This window comes from Coccidioides posadasii, chromosome 1 (assembly GCF_018416015.2).
Source record: "Coccidioides posadasii str. Silveira chromosome 1, complete sequence".
In the NCBI taxonomy this organism is placed as follows: Eukaryota; Fungi; Ascomycota; class Eurotiomycetes; order Onygenales; family Onygenaceae; genus Coccidioides; species Coccidioides posadasii.
Genome location: NC_089407.1, coordinates 1,800,362 through 1,813,698, shown reverse-complemented (window position 1 = coordinate 1,813,698; position 13,337 = coordinate 1,800,362). Strand labels below are relative to the sequence as shown.

The following is a 13,337-nucleotide window of genomic DNA, read 5'->3' as shown; positions in this document are numbered from 1 at the left end:
CAATAGAGGCTGGGTATCAGTTTTTCGCTCTTTTAAGCGGTTTCGATTTTCCACACTACGGTGAGGGGCCGTGAATCCTGCAAGGATGATTTGCTGGTGGCTAAGCGCCGGGATGCAATGAAGAAATCCAAGGGCCGAATCAGTAGCGATCTCTTGGGATGACGACCCCGGCCACCGGACAAAACTCGAAAAACTGCGGATTAGCGCGAGTCTGGTCTGCCGTCATTTCTGCAGTCGAGCAAGCCCATCACATTCCGTCACCTCTGATCACACCACGGTGATGGTGTCTTCGGCGCGATCTCCATCGTGGACTGACGTCCTCCTAATTATTCGGCTCTTAAAGTGACCTTTTTTTGTTGAGAGGCGATGAATGCGCGATCAGAACGTCTCACAAGCTCCGTCTGTGCATGAATCACCGCCAGAAACGGCCCCCAGCACCATGGTGGCTTATTGAAGCAGTCCAGGGGAACTTTCGATGACGAGGGGGTTATTTGTTCGATGAGCAAATGGAACTTCGGAGGTCAGAAAAAGGGCCAAAAAATAAAATAAAATAAAATAAAAAGAAAAAAATTCATGTTCTTGTTCGATGCTCCACCGCTTGCTCCAAACAAATTGAACAAATGTTTCTGTGCATTGGTTGTTTTGTTTTGGCTGTTTCTCTTTCACATAGTTACGCCATGCTCGTTTCAATTTGGGGTGAGGTTTCAATATCCTACTCTACATGTCCAATATGGCAACACAAAAAGATATATCCCCAACGGTCCAAAAAGAGTCTCAAGCGCCGGAGTCAATAATATTCTGACTGTGAGAAACCTCTTGCTATGCATGTCTGGCCGGCTGTCAAACCGGAGTCTACCGACAGGCACACCCCAGTGATAGCAGCCGCTTGCTTACTGCTAAGAAAGGCCACGGCGTTGGCAATGTCATCTGGCTCTATGACGTGTTTAAGGGGATACCATCTCATCGCCTCCTCAAAAACCTGCGGATTTGCTTCAACTCGGTGTTCCCACGCGCGTGTTCTGACAGTCCCAGGAGCAACAGCATTGGCGCGTATGCCGAATTTCCCGTATTCCACCGCGATGGATCTTGTTAGATGAATCAGTCCCGCTTTGGCAGAACTGTATGCGGGATTTCCAAAAACTGACAGGCCATTGACGGAAGCAACGTTGACCACGGATCCTCGAGCTCGTTTCAAAGATTCCTCAAAGGCATGAAAACATAGGAAACTGGCCTCGAGGTTCAGGGTGACTTCGCGCTTCCAGATTTCAGGTGACAATTCGTGTAATGACCCGGCCCAGGTCGCACCGGCGTTGTTGACCAATGTGCAGACAACACCCAGTGACATGATTTTCTGTGCCATTTCCTGGACTTGCTTGTTGTCGGTAATATCACAGATCATGGCCCTCGCTTTCTCCGTCCCTAGAGTGTCTGCAGCGACAGTGACTCTAGCCTCGTCGATATCTACCAACACCACATGATTGTGGGTTTCCGCAAGTTTAGTGGCAATCGCCCGACCAATGTCTCCCGCTCCTCCTGTGACAACGGCTATCGAATCCATCAGAGAAGGGCCGGTCTATTATTGGGAAAATTCCGACAGTATTCTTAGTTGGCGACCTCCAAGGCCAGCATAAAGCAAGTTGCGGGTCGGGATTTCGTCTGCACTCGAAGTTCCTGTCAGCCGGGGTTGTATAATGGAGGCCACTCCTGAGAAATTCGTGGGTGCGCAGCAGAATGGCAGTTTCTTGCAAGAAGTCAAGGTGTGTATAAAAAGGATGTCACGGTCACATTGGTCCTTGTGCAGACTAATTATATTCATGAACCCACTGCCCCTTAGCCTCGTATAGTCATCCTTCTGGCCGTGAAATGAGGCCTACTTTCAAGGATTAACATCACCTAGAGCTGTGCGGGGAATTTGCCCCCCCACTGCATCTCTAGACATAGATAACTGCACTCCTATATGATGTATCACGCCAAAGACACCCCTGACGGTGTTCATTTCAACTGCACGCCCCAAAGTTTGTTTTGACGCCATTGTTTCATGTCGTTCTGCATACGAGTGAACCTTGCAGAGAGATTTATGACGATGCCCTTCTTTGCATTGATTTTTGCAGTTGAAGAATTTGATGTGTCGGTAATGTGTGTGCGCCATACTGCCGCTTTACCAAGGCAATGTCATTGACGCCTTGGATACCCCCATTTTTCCGAACTGGAGGCCAGCCCTTCTACAGAGTACAGACATGTGTGAATGGAAATTGGCTAGTTGTGAACAGAGGATGGTGATGTCAAGCTGCCTCCAAGCAGTCGCCGTTAACGCAAAAGGTATGCTTTCCGCCTCAGAGCCCAGGAAAGAGTGATGGCTGCTGCATTATTACTGGGTGAAGCCTTCCTGCAGATGCAGCCGGATGTTTGCTGCAGAAAATGAAGGCTTTTTAGGAGGCACGATCTTTAGTTGTTTTGGTGCACGTCAGCATCTTTCTGGTCCATTGACAATACACATATATTTCAAGAGAGGCGTGTCTATTCATCTTCCTTTTGCATTTCATTGCTGATCTTACTTCTGGCATCTTGTCCTGCAAGACTTCACAATGGGAAACAAGGTTTCCGCGGTGAACGGTGTTCGATCACCAAACTTCTTCCAACCAGGAAACGCAGTGAACGAAATTTGGCTTGGCAAGCTTGAAATCATTTCGCGTCTCCCCTTTGGGGATTCAGACATGGCACAGGCAGGCTGGCCCAGAGGAGACTTTCCAAAGATCCCTTGGCGGCCATTCATCATCCCTCTACGAGCAGCGGCTGATAAGACAGCACGATCTATAACTATCCCGGCTTCTGAGACTTCACGCAAGTGCCTGTGGCCAGCCTTTGTGGAGATAATGTCAAAAGTGAACTGGGAGCGTATCTTTTGGATCGTGGAGCGGGCCATTGCAATCCCGGCTGTACTTTTTGTGATCTTCCTCCATTTTGGGCCAAGCAAGTACACTCAGTTTGCGGTAATCCGGCCATGCCTCGAGGACGACGAAGATGAGAAGATTGCCTTCCAGTCACGATTTAAGCGCCAAGCAGTCTGTCTTCGCGCATGGGTTGCAAGCTCCGTTATGGCTCAGGTCCATCTACTACTGCTCGTTGAGCCGATTGTCAAAATTTCTGAACGCACAAACTCTGCTAGTACTCTTCGGTTTTTTCCCATTGGATTTGAAGGATGGTTTTATTTTATTTTAACTCTGCTGGGCAGCTACAGTCATCTTCGACTTCTGTGGGCTTATGTCCGACTGTAACGCCTCGTCGTCAAACAGATGTCAATAACCTGTGTCAGTGGCGACGGCTCAGTGTAACACACAAATATGGTATTGAGGTTGGCCTGCTGATGTTAATGATACGACTGACACTGAAGCGGGGGCTTTTGCTCTTTTGTTTTTTGCTCCAGCCTTCGTACTGCCCGAGCCGATATCTTTCTTTGAGAGGCCGTTACGATTCCAGGGTAATGAACAGTGGGAGTAAGGCTTCGTTGACAATCGTCTGTTTTTCGTCGATCCACGCTGGTAATAGGAAACAATCCGTGACGGTGGTTTGATTGTAAGACTCCGGCCCACGTGCATTGAGCTGTTAAAGCCTCGGATACAAGCAGAAATGCCCAGCCCATTTTATTTGGTTGATCTAACATTTCGGTGACGTCCACTTTTGAAGTGCGACTGGCTATAGAGGAATGACCCAAACTGCGGGGTCATAAGGCTGGAAGTCGCATAGACTTGAGCATGAAATTCCAAGAACTGAATACACCGGCAGCGCCGCAATGCGAGATTTTATCTTAATGCATTCTTAGTTATCATGCTGTTGCTCCTTTTCTCCAGAGGTCGCGCCAAAACTGTTTGAAACCGTAGCCCTTAGATGCATCTTCATCGTGGACTCGTGCCGCTTGGCCTAGGCCTAGTACCTGTTGCAACGGGCCCGTCTCTCCTCTTGTCGGTGTATAGCTTGTTTCATGTGATCTCTGCGTAGCTCTTCTGTATACCTCCTCTGCTAGACACGGGGCAACTTCTGCATAACATGAGTCCAGCTCACGCTGAAGTTTGAGGTAGGGTCTCTGGGCGACCCTAGGTGCTTGCAGATTATAGGAACGGACCAGCTCGTTGAGCTTCTTTAATTTCAATTCGTGGTATTCTCTTTCAGCGGTGAGATATTGCGGATCACGTAAGCAAGGAAGGTCGGGGAGGGGTTCGGCCGTACACTCGGAAGGTTCAGTTGCAGAGGGGTTCGAAGTTGTTTCAGTCTGTGCTGGGGAGGGTTGGGATGGTGAAATTCGGGATAACCGTCCTTCATGGTCAATTTGCGTCATGTGTTCGACTCCAGTAACGTTCTTCTCCGCCATCTGAATGGAATTCTGTGATTCATAGTGTTGTCTTGCTTCTGCTTGGGCGTATGATCGAGCTCGCCTCATTTGCTCTTGTAGTGTTCCGCCTCGGCTGGAAATCAACCGCGCTGCATGCCTTTTCCAATCGCTTCGTAGCTGGGTACGAAAGCGATGGATTTCCGCCGTTAACTCCTGTTGCTTTTGAATCCATTCTGGCGTTATTTCCTGCTTCTGCATGATGCGATTCATGAAATATTCCGTCGTATCCAAATACGGACTCCCCGCTATGTGATCCCGCTCAACATTCTTGCCTTTTCCTCTAGGAATATTTCGGAACTGCCCTTTTGCTATGGCATCTTCAATTCGTTCGTTTGCTAGTGAGCTAAGCCCCTGCAGGGACATTGGGAAGGCTCGAGCGCCAGGGGTAAATCGATCTTGAAGCTCTCGACGGTAGGCCTCTCGTTCTTCTTCGGAAAGACGGGTATCTTGGCTCAACTCGTAGGTTTGTTTACGTTCTCGGGCTTGTGCGAGTCGGCTCCCAGAGGACCGAGCGACTTTGGAGCCGGGTTGGAGATTCACTGGAGAAAGGGTTGGGGGTTTGAATGGTACTCGGAGAGGCTTCTTTGAATCATTAAGCATCCGAAGAACTGAGTCACGGGGATTTTCAGTGCCAGTCCAAGGAGCTGCAGCAGCAACGTCCTGCGTGCCTCTTCCTGCGGCCCGCTGTACAGGGGGAATTAGCAAGATAAACAAAACGGGCAGGTCATTGGGGAGAGATTAAACTGCACCGGAGTATTCGCGATTGCAAAAGCCTGAGCATGCTCACTCTTGAACGAAGCAGCGGCTATTCTGTCCTCAATCTGTTGTTTCAACTCATCTGAAAAGTCGGCCTCTCGCATGTTCTTCTGCGCGGATTTGCCCCCTAGCATTGCTTCTTCAGACATTTCTTTCATTCTCCTCGTCATTGCACCTTCTTCCTCCACTGTCGATCCATCGTTTTGCCTTTTATCCTTCTTCAGACCGTCCTTCTTTTGCTGGCCGGGTTCTACCGTTGTCGATAGTAACCGGATGGCATGTTGGAGTGAGCAGGGTGATCGTTTAGTCTCCACGTTGCTAGCGTACTGTAGAAATAATATAAGTCGTTTCTGATATTTCATTTTGGTCCCCAAATAAGTACATGTAACTACCAGTTACCTCTCCTCCGAATACTCGAAGATCATTCCCCATCCCTATCGCGGCGTTGCTGCTCCATGCTGGATAATCCGACTTTATCCGCCATCAAATGTGCTTACGTCAGCATAAAGGAGCATGTTGGAAATAGGGTTTAGGGAGACGGGCCACTTTCAAAAAGTCCATTCGATTGAAGAGCGCAAGCGTCGAGAGCAACGGGCTTCATAGGGGCGTCAATTGGGCTAGAGATCTATGATCCCTCTTCGAACTGAGTCAATGCAACTGTGACGAGAGTGATTAGGCTTTCTGCTCTATTGTTTTCTTACCTCCACTCTACACCCATACCACCCTACGCGATTAGAAATCTTTGCCAGATCCGCCATGCCTCCAAAGCCGGTTCCAACGCGCATGAAGCCTGTGCGGCTACAGACAATCCAGAGTCTAAGAATTCAAAGGCCAAACAAGCAAGAGCAGAGCCCATGCCAGACTGCCATGAGCGCTGTCTTGAGTAAGCCAGGACTTTTCCCTCCTTTTCTTAGACCGAGTTGTTCGGCGAGATAGCAAGCTCCTGCTTAGGGAGTGTCTGCGGGTTAAAAAAAAAAAAAAAAGGATAGAAGCTAATGTAGCTATTGATTATATTGCAGATTGCTGGGCGTCAGCGGGGCATAACATTCAGGGATGCCACGCCCTAGAGGACCAGTTACGACAGTGCATGGACACAGCTGTGCGTGATTTCTCACACCGACCCTTCGACTTGCCTTACCTTCTGATCAATCCTTATGTTACTGACTCAATCGCGTTCGCTATAGAAATACCAAAAGCCGAAAAAGAGCACGATCAACTATCATCTTATGCGCATGTTCCCCAAGATCTCGGGCCCGAGGAAAAAGGACTAAGCTCTTGTCGACTTTCTCGTTATTGGCCATGTTACTGGATATAGGATATTCGAGCCCGAAAGGTTGTTCGCGAAGTAAATGACAGCAAAATACGAGTGTTATGTCGTCCGGTCCTAAATGCCGTTAAAGCCGTGACTGTGTCGGAGGAATGCACAATTTAGCATATGGATGGAGTTTGATGGGAAAATTTTGGTCTCCCTTCTTTGGTCCTTTTTTGTTTTTCTTTGGGGAGAATGGGGGTGGTTTCTTAGCCAGGATGATCTTATTGAAATTCCTTGTCGGGATATATACTGTATATTAAATTCTGAGATGTTGACTTTTGAATAGAATCGTCACCCATTCAATTTCAGCACATCTTCAATTTGCTAAATATATACGAGTTTAAATCCTCAGATGTACGGAGTATATAACTATACTAAGTCAAGCAACAAGGTTTAGTAGCTTTATGAAGGCTTCGGTTAAGTGTTTGGGACTGCAAGTTAGATTTCCATCCAGGAGGAGGGGAGACATCTCCTACCTGTGAGAATGGCATTGAAGAGTGATATCTCTATATACTGGGATAATCATCGAGTAATTTCCTGCTTCAAGCGCGGCCGAATTTCAAAATCAGCCTGTTACTTGTGGGCCGCACCGTGTAAGCATCAATGGCTTCGATTCCGTCGTCGTTGACGATTGAGGTTGTGTAGTTTGAATATATCGCTGCAACAACAAGCTTCATTTCTAATGGACCGTTAGAACTTGTTAAAATGTGGATTAAACCTGGCGCCGAATACCTTGTAAAGCAAAATTGCTACCAACGCACATTCTGCCTCCGCTTCCGAATGCCCAAAACCATCGCCTCATGCTTTCCATCTCGGATACATCATTTTGTTTGAGCCAACGCCTCGGAAGCCAAGACTCGGGTTCAGGGAAAATGTTTGGATTTTGATGCAAGGAGTATGCCTGAGCACTCACTCTTGTACCGGGAGGTATTCCATCGTATCCACCGAGGCTACATGTTGGCGAAGGTGTAACACGTGGTTGAATTCCCGGGATCGGAGCATGTAACCGTAGTGTTTCCATGACTACTGCGTTCAGGAGTGACAGCGAATCGATGTCTTTTGATGAAGGAAGGTCCGGCATAATATCAGCGTTTGCGGGGATGTTGATAGACGGTGAAAGCCCTCTAAGTTCCTCACGCAGTTCACATTGCAGCTCAGGATTTTTGGACAGTTCCCAGTAGAGGTAGGTGAGGGCAACAGCACTCGTTTCATGACCAGCTGTAAGTTGATCGTACAACTCGCAGGCTATTTCCAGCTTTAATTTCTTTGACGTTTCCTCATCCAGAGGTTTCACTCCATCCGACGGCAGTTGCTTAACCATTGACATTTTAAGTTGTTTGTAAACAGTTGGTTCGGATTCAACGACAGTTGTCAAAAGGTATTTGTCAGCATTATCGCATATTTCAAGGCCCCAGCTTTCCATGTAGTTGTTGGCCTTTTGGCACCAGCTTGGGATCAAGGGCAGTTTGACCGTCTCCGCCCAAGCAACCAGATTTGGGACTTCTTGATGATAGAACTCGAAGGGTTTGCGGCATTGATAGGCCTCTAGCCACTGCTTTCGTGTTTGAGCGTCTTCCAAGAAATTCGTAGCAGCAGAGAGTCCAAAAATATATGCAGTAATAAAGTCCATTGTGATAGCATTATTAAGTTCATGGATTTCAACTTGGTCTGCTCTCTCTACATGGCGTTCAAGTATAGGGAACAGCCGCTGGAACAGTATCTTGCGAGAAGCTGCAGCGAGTTGGGGGGAACCTTGCAAATAGGATTTGGAGTATATGTTGGACATCATCCGTTTGCGAACAGAGTGAGGCCTGCTTCCAACCATCGAGAACATACTGATAGTGCTATTGTCACTCCTGTTAGAAAAAACTTGCCGTAATCACATTTACCAAATAAGAGGCACGCATACCCGAAGGCACCAAACACCCGTGGATACCAGTCATGCTTTTCAAAGCCACCAGCATATACAGTGCGAATGCCTCCATCAACGCAGTTAACGGATATTTCTCCTGGAGCGAGCCGAACAATAGGTCCATATTTATTATGTGCCTCGTGTATGGTCCTATTTCCTCTCATCCTAAAACGGTTCCATAATATCCAAAGGGGAGATATGGACGACGTGAAATGCGCATTTGGGATCTTGGAAAGGGGAGACAAAAGGGCCGGATAGATAATAAACTTATAGACACCCGCGGCTAAAGCCGAGACGGTGATTATAGCCAATGTAGCGGGTGATAACAGCGCCATTGGTTGTTCGTTCTCTAAATCTAACTTCTCAGTTGATAGTAAGACAGAAGATGATTATGATTTAGATATTCAAAAGGTGATTCAGTCGAATTCAACAACAAGGAGACGTGAAGGCATTCCCTAAGAGATGCTCGACCTTGTCTCCGCATATTAGCCAGTGCCAACGAAGACTTCTCTCCACACCGAGTGGAAACGAGGTCCGTTCGGGCTGCTGATGCCAGTCAGGTGTGCGTTGGTGAATCTGAGTTTCGGCGCTAAGGTAGTGATCACATGACCGATGGTTTGGTTTTACGGAATATATTAAATCCGAATGTTTTGATGATGTCACCCTGCCTCCTCGAACGTCGCGCGTTTCATTCCTTAAGAGTCTGCTGCGGAGCAAAGCTCGAGGGTTTTCGGGTGCAGTATGGAAGATAAAATTCGAGTAAGTCTGTTGGTTCTCCCTTCTGAGATTATATACAACATTGTTAGCTACCTACCAACTCTCGCTTCCATCACGCATCTCTCTCGGACATGTCGCCGGCTGTACGAAGTTATCTCTGCAGACCACTATCGGATACTACAAGCCTTTGTCAAAAGCCAATTTCCTTCAATCGAGACTCCTCCATTCTGGGCTGATGCAGCGCGGGCGCTGACTTCTCGATCTCGGGCATTTGATCGTAGAGCTGTAATCGCGCGTTTCATACTACCCCCAGATAATGCCACGCGAATCGGTAATCCACGGACCATTCGAACAGACCATCCTACCCTTGGATATCGTCCCGTGATTGATAGTTATGAAGTGTGGTATGGAAATGCTTGGTCTGCGAGGAAGGAGGTTCTTGTCTGGGGCGCTGGCGCGGACCTGGTAATCCGTATCAAAGACTATGGTCGAAAGTATCTAAAAGTTACCAATAATGCTGGCTGCCCATCCAATGCATCGAGGAGAAGAGCCAGCGGTACTCCTCAAGATTACGTTTCCTGGGCTACATTCAATGATTTGCATGGTGTGAACAGCTGGGATGATATCTCTGGCGTGCATTTACTCGGATCTTCTCACTCAAAATGGACTGAGGATGAGGATATCATCTTTGGTCGGCGGAATGGCAAGCTTGTTCGTACATCTATTTCAGCAGAAACAGGCTCTAGCAGGCTGAAAAAATCGTATCTTACACTAGGAGGATACCTCGAAGGCACCGACATAAGTTCCGGACCCTGCAGAATGCTCGCGGCATCCATGAATAGGAAATCAATTCTGTTTTTCCGAGTCGACGCCCCGGAAGACGAGGTTCATCCTTTCGAAACACTCAAAATTACCGCTCATGGTCTTGGAAGACACAGATGCTCTCGGATTTTGTGCGATGAGAAGATTGCAGTGGGTTCTGATGGGGAGTCCGACAAAATCTCGGTGTTTAGCTTTCGCCCAAACGGCACTGTTAAGCTTCGCGATCTCAGGGTTGATGATGATGAACCGAGGAGAGCTAAAGCAACGACTATTGAACCCTTAACGGTATCACGCGTATCTGGCGGCAACCCTGGCGACCTTTTTTTGTCCGGCTGGGAAGATAGTAAAACGAGGCAAGTTCCCCTCCGGAGTGGCTCGGTAAGAAGTCGACTTCTAACAGGTCTTCCAGGCTGCATGACCTTCGCTCCCCAAGTTCGATTGTGTCAGTTTTCTCAGATACCGTCGATGACAGTCCTATCTACAGTCTCAAACCCATCGGTCGCGAACGCTTCGTCGTGGGTAGCGGCATCCATGCTCTGGTGAAGATCTTCGATATGCGCATGGGACGATACAGCTACTTGGATGCTGCCCTCCCAGCAGCGAGGACTCACATTGACTCAATGAGCAATCACAATCGTCCGGAACGACCGGGAACAGTCCTATTCCCAAGTAAAGACATATCTATATTCTTATCGAACCGCATTCAAAACCTCCCAGGCCGAAGATTGAACCGTTTACGCGAACCCCACCGTTATCGCGGACCAATTTACACAATCTCTCAGCCCTCTCCGTCCTCATCAACATTCTATATTGGCGTTGAAGACAGCGTGATCCGCCTTGACATGGTATCGACAGATGACCTAGCCGGCAAAAACAAGGAGTGGTACCAACGCAACCTAGACCTGGGATTAGATCAACATGGTGGTGTCGATTGCCAACCCTTGGACTTGTCCTGTTATGAACGGCCGTTTCCTAGGGATCAGGGTAGAGGAGTGAGACTCATGATGCAGGATCCCCTCTGGATGGCGGTGGACGAGGAATCCCGTGGTGAATTGAGTAAGAGCGAAGTGAGAATCCCCGGCTGGGATCGGAGATGGTTCCAACCTTGGGTTGTAAGGAATAAAGTGACGGGGGGAACATGGCGAAGAGTGTCATAGAATGGGGCCGGTTATATATGCTAGACATAACCATGGCTTTCATTCAAAAATAATAAAGTAAAAAAATTATGGTACGTATATAAAGAAGTTAGGGCTTTTGAGGATCAGAGAGAATGGAATGGGATAGAGTGATGTAATTCGAGTATACTTTTGTTTACTCCGGACCTAGGCGCATAATCTAACGTAGGCTCTAGAGAGGTTACGCCGCCTATAACTGCTCGCTAAAGATGCAAGCCCCGGGGGGGGGGGACTCATTGAATAAGAGCGTAAAAACGGCCGACAGCGGTTATGGAAACCTCTGGGATCGGACAGATATATCACCACGGCGCCAACGGACCAAAAACCTAACTGCTAGTTCCCGATCTGTGGCACACCGCGGATAACTTGAGAAGCAAACAATGACAGAAACAGCAGATCTGATACTCGTGATGATGCCATGCTGAGGATAACGGACTTCTTAACATAAATGCCCGAGAAAACCCAGTAGTTTAAATTGATTTAGTCTTCAAACTTGAACCCCTTGCCGGGTCCGATATCGATAGGGCCCCCGCGGTATGAGCCACGTTTCTTTTTGTTTTTTTCCTTCGTGAAACCTTTGCCGCGGGTTACAGAGAGATCCTTGTGGGCGCGATCCGCATATGCGTAAGGCACGTATTCGTTGGATGGGTGATTGTGCCATTGTTCGCTAGCAATTGCTAGAGGAGTAGGCTTAGCGCCTCTATAGCGTAGGGCAGAGTCATTAGAAGTTGAGTTAGATCTTGTGAGAGCGGTGCTGTCAGTTGGGTTGTCAGATTTCCCATTGCCCGTGTTGAGAGCATCGGGGGAGCTAGATGAAGCGTCATGCAAGGTTGTACTGGAACCTGCGGACGATTCCCGATTATCGATAGCAGAAGCTGGTTTTTCGTCCTTTGAAGAATCGGAGTCAGACTCGTCAGAGGATGAAGAAGATGAGGAGGCAGAGGATGAATCACTAGATTCGCTATCGCTGTCGCTGCCAGAGTCAACATCTTTCACTTTCGCAGGCTTCTTTGCTTTAGCCGACTTAGATTTCTCCGATTGTGAGGAATTCGAAGATGAAGTTGTCGAGGAGCCAGAATCAGAATCGGACGACTCAGATTTAGGGGACGATGCTGATTTAATTGATTTGTTAAGTTTGTCCTTGTCTAACCTAGGTCGCTTCGCCGAAGGAGAGTCAGACTCCGAATCCGAGGAAGAAGGATCCGAGGAAGACTCATATTTTCGCTTCAGTAGTTGGCCTGAACTTTTCTTTTTGCCGTTCAAATTCCGGGCGCTTTGGTTGTCTGAGCTGTCATCACTCCCAGACGGGCCGGAGGAGGAGTCGGAAGAGGAGCTGGAAGAGTCAGAGCTGTCGGCAGATGCTGAGCTGGAAGAGGAGCTGGAAGAGCTAGAACTGCTGGAAGAGCTACTCGAGATGCTCGAATCATCAGAGGCGGAAGCATCGGAATCGCTAGAATCATCGGATGTAGCTATATTCTCACTACTCTTATTCCCGCCATCGGCATTTTGTTCCGATCTTCTCTTCTCATCAAGTTTATGTGACTTCATTAGCTGACCTTGTTGATCCCAAGATTCAAACAGGTCAAGTACACAAGGAGGGTTCGAGGCTCCTTCAACCGTTTCCTTCGGCTGGGATTTGGATTTGGATTTACTTTTCCCAGCGACTCCTACTCTAGTGACTTCGGTGTCAAATACGGCTTTGGTTTCATGGAACCCATATGCACTAAGGAAATTCCCAATCATCGCTAGAAAGACTGGATTAAGAGTCCTCTTTTGAGGCGAGCCTCCATTCGCGCCATCTTTTGCCTGCTTGGTTCCGCATGCGTCAGCAACTTGGATATGGAGAGCGCCAGATGGCCAACAAACCTTTTTCCCTTTTGTCTTGTCTGCTTCCTTTTTGAGAAGGGGGTCTTTCGCATTGGCACTGTCCTTGCTTCCCTTTCGAGGAGCCATTGTCCTTTACACGGCACCGGGAGTGAGGGTATCAGGGCGTGTCTTGGGAAGGCTGATGTTTTCCGAAGATATATATTGTTGGTCGCGGAAGCAAAATTTTGCAGTGGACCTCAAAAATCAGATAAACCGCGTCAAGCCTAATTAGGGAAAGTGGCCGCCAGGGTTGAACGCTAAATTATCGGACCAATGAGAGGCCGATTATAAATCCATGCCAAGGCTAGCTTACACTCTCTCCGACTGGTCCGTTCCATAATGTTCCAAGCTAGTACAAGATGTGCTCAACCAGCCTGGTTAAATACTGCA

The 13,337-nt window shown here is 48.1% G+C and overlaps 7 protein-coding genes across 7 annotated transcripts; 3 read left to right on the top strand and 4 right to left on the bottom strand.

The window, feature by feature from the left end:
- Positions 1 to 787: 787 nt before the first annotated feature.
- Positions 788 to 1,558, bottom strand: D8B26_000520 (uncharacterized protein; the record flags this gene model as incomplete). The annotated part of the gene is made up of 1 exon (XM_003071333.2): positions 788 to 1,558. One exon carries the CDS (start codon positions 1,556 to 1,558, stop codon positions 788 to 790), a length of 771 nt encoding a protein of 256 aa, XP_003071379.2.
- A 1,027-nt stretch (positions 1,559 to 2,585) lies between these two features.
- D8B26_000519 (uncharacterized protein) lies at positions 2,586 to 3,275 on the top strand (the record flags this gene model as incomplete). The annotated part of the gene is made up of 1 exon (XM_003071332.2): positions 2,586 to 3,275. The coding sequence occupies one exon, from the start codon at positions 2,586 to 2,588 to the stop codon at positions 3,273 to 3,275; it is 690 nt and encodes a 229-aa protein (XP_003071378.1).
- A 548-nt stretch (positions 3,276 to 3,823) lies between these two features.
- D8B26_000518 (uncharacterized protein) lies at positions 3,824 to 5,505 on the bottom strand (the record flags this gene model as incomplete). The annotated part of the gene is made up of 2 exons (XM_003071331.2): positions 3,824 to 5,071; positions 5,137 to 5,505. The coding sequence occupies 2 exons, from the start codon at positions 5,503 to 5,505 to the stop codon at positions 3,824 to 3,826; spliced, it is 1,617 nt and encodes a 538-aa protein (XP_003071377.2).
- A 200-nt stretch (positions 5,506 to 5,705) lies between these two features.
- On the top strand, positions 5,706 to 6,764 carry D8B26_000517 (mitochondrial 37S ribosomal protein mS37). The gene is made up of 3 exons (XM_003071330.2): positions 5,706 to 6,026; positions 6,163 to 6,242; positions 6,328 to 6,764. The coding sequence occupies exons 1-3, from the start codon at positions 5,900 to 5,902 to the stop codon at positions 6,412 to 6,414; spliced, it is 294 nt and encodes a 97-aa protein (XP_003071376.1). The 5' UTR covers positions 5,706 to 5,899; the 3' UTR covers positions 6,415 to 6,764.
- A 195-nt stretch (positions 6,765 to 6,959) lies between these two features.
- On the bottom strand, positions 6,960 to 8,652 carry D8B26_000516 (uncharacterized protein). The gene is made up of 3 exons (XM_003071329.2): positions 8,365 to 8,652; positions 7,188 to 8,299; positions 6,960 to 7,134 (listed from the first exon to the last, which is right to left on the bottom strand). Exons 1-3 carry the CDS (start codon positions 8,529 to 8,531, stop codon positions 6,998 to 7,000), a joined length of 1,416 nt encoding a protein of 471 aa, XP_003071375.2. The 5' UTR covers positions 8,532 to 8,652; the 3' UTR covers positions 6,960 to 6,997.
- A 456-nt stretch (positions 8,653 to 9,108) lies between these two features.
- On the top strand, positions 9,109 to 11,087 carry D8B26_000515 (uncharacterized protein; the record flags this gene model as incomplete). The annotated part of the gene is made up of 2 exons (XM_066123251.1): positions 9,109 to 10,232; positions 10,316 to 11,087. 2 exons carry the CDS (start codon positions 9,109 to 9,111, stop codon positions 11,061 to 11,063), a joined length of 1,872 nt encoding a protein of 623 aa, XP_065979325.1. The 3' UTR covers positions 11,064 to 11,087.
- D8B26_000514 (uncharacterized protein) lies at positions 10,314 to 13,057 on the bottom strand. The gene is made up of 2 exons (XM_066123250.1): positions 12,948 to 13,057; positions 10,314 to 12,890 (listed from the first exon to the last, which is right to left on the bottom strand). The coding sequence occupies exons 1-2, from the start codon at positions 13,032 to 13,034 to the stop codon at positions 11,562 to 11,564; spliced, it is 1,416 nt and encodes a 471-aa protein (XP_065979324.1). The 5' UTR covers positions 13,035 to 13,057; the 3' UTR covers positions 10,314 to 11,561.
- Positions 13,058 to 13,337: the final 280 nt, after the last annotated feature.

What these genes read in the sequence shown, in the direction of transcription:
- D8B26_000516 (XM_003071329.2), bottom strand. Translation starts at nt 8,531, where the DNA reads ATGAGAGGAAATAGGACCATACACGAGGCACATAATAAATATGGACCT. An exon ending in CGGGTGTTTGGTGCCTTCGG is followed by an intron (nt 8,300 to 8,364) that starts GTATGCGTGCCT and finishes GAGTGACAATAG; the next exon opens with CACTATCAGTATGTTCTCGA. An exon ending in TAGCAATTTTGCTTTACAAG is followed by an intron (nt 7,135 to 7,187) that starts GTATTCGGCGCC and finishes ACGGTCCATTAG; the next exon opens with AAATGAAGCTTGTTGTTGCA.
- D8B26_000517 (XM_003071330.2), top strand. Translation starts at nt 5,900, where the DNA reads ATGCCTCCAAAGCCGGTTCCAACGCGCATGAAGCCTGTGCGGCTACAG. An exon ending in TGCCATGAGCGCTGTCTTGA is followed by an intron (nt 6,027 to 6,162) that starts GTAAGCCAGGAC and finishes ATTATATTGCAG; the next exon opens with ATTGCTGGGCGTCAGCGGGG. An exon ending in GACAGTGCATGGACACAGCT is followed by an intron (nt 6,243 to 6,327) that starts GTGCGTGATTTC and finishes CGTTCGCTATAG; the next exon opens with AAATACCAAAAGCCGAAAAA.
- D8B26_000514 (XM_066123250.1), bottom strand. Translation starts at nt 13,034, where the DNA reads ATGGCTCCTCGAAAGGGAAGCAAGGACAGTGCCAATGCGAAAGACCCC. An exon ending in ACAAGACAAAAGGGAAAAAG is followed by an intron (nt 12,891 to 12,947) that starts GTTTGTTGGCCA and finishes TGCGGAACCAAG; the next exon opens with CAGGCAAAAGATGGCGCGAA.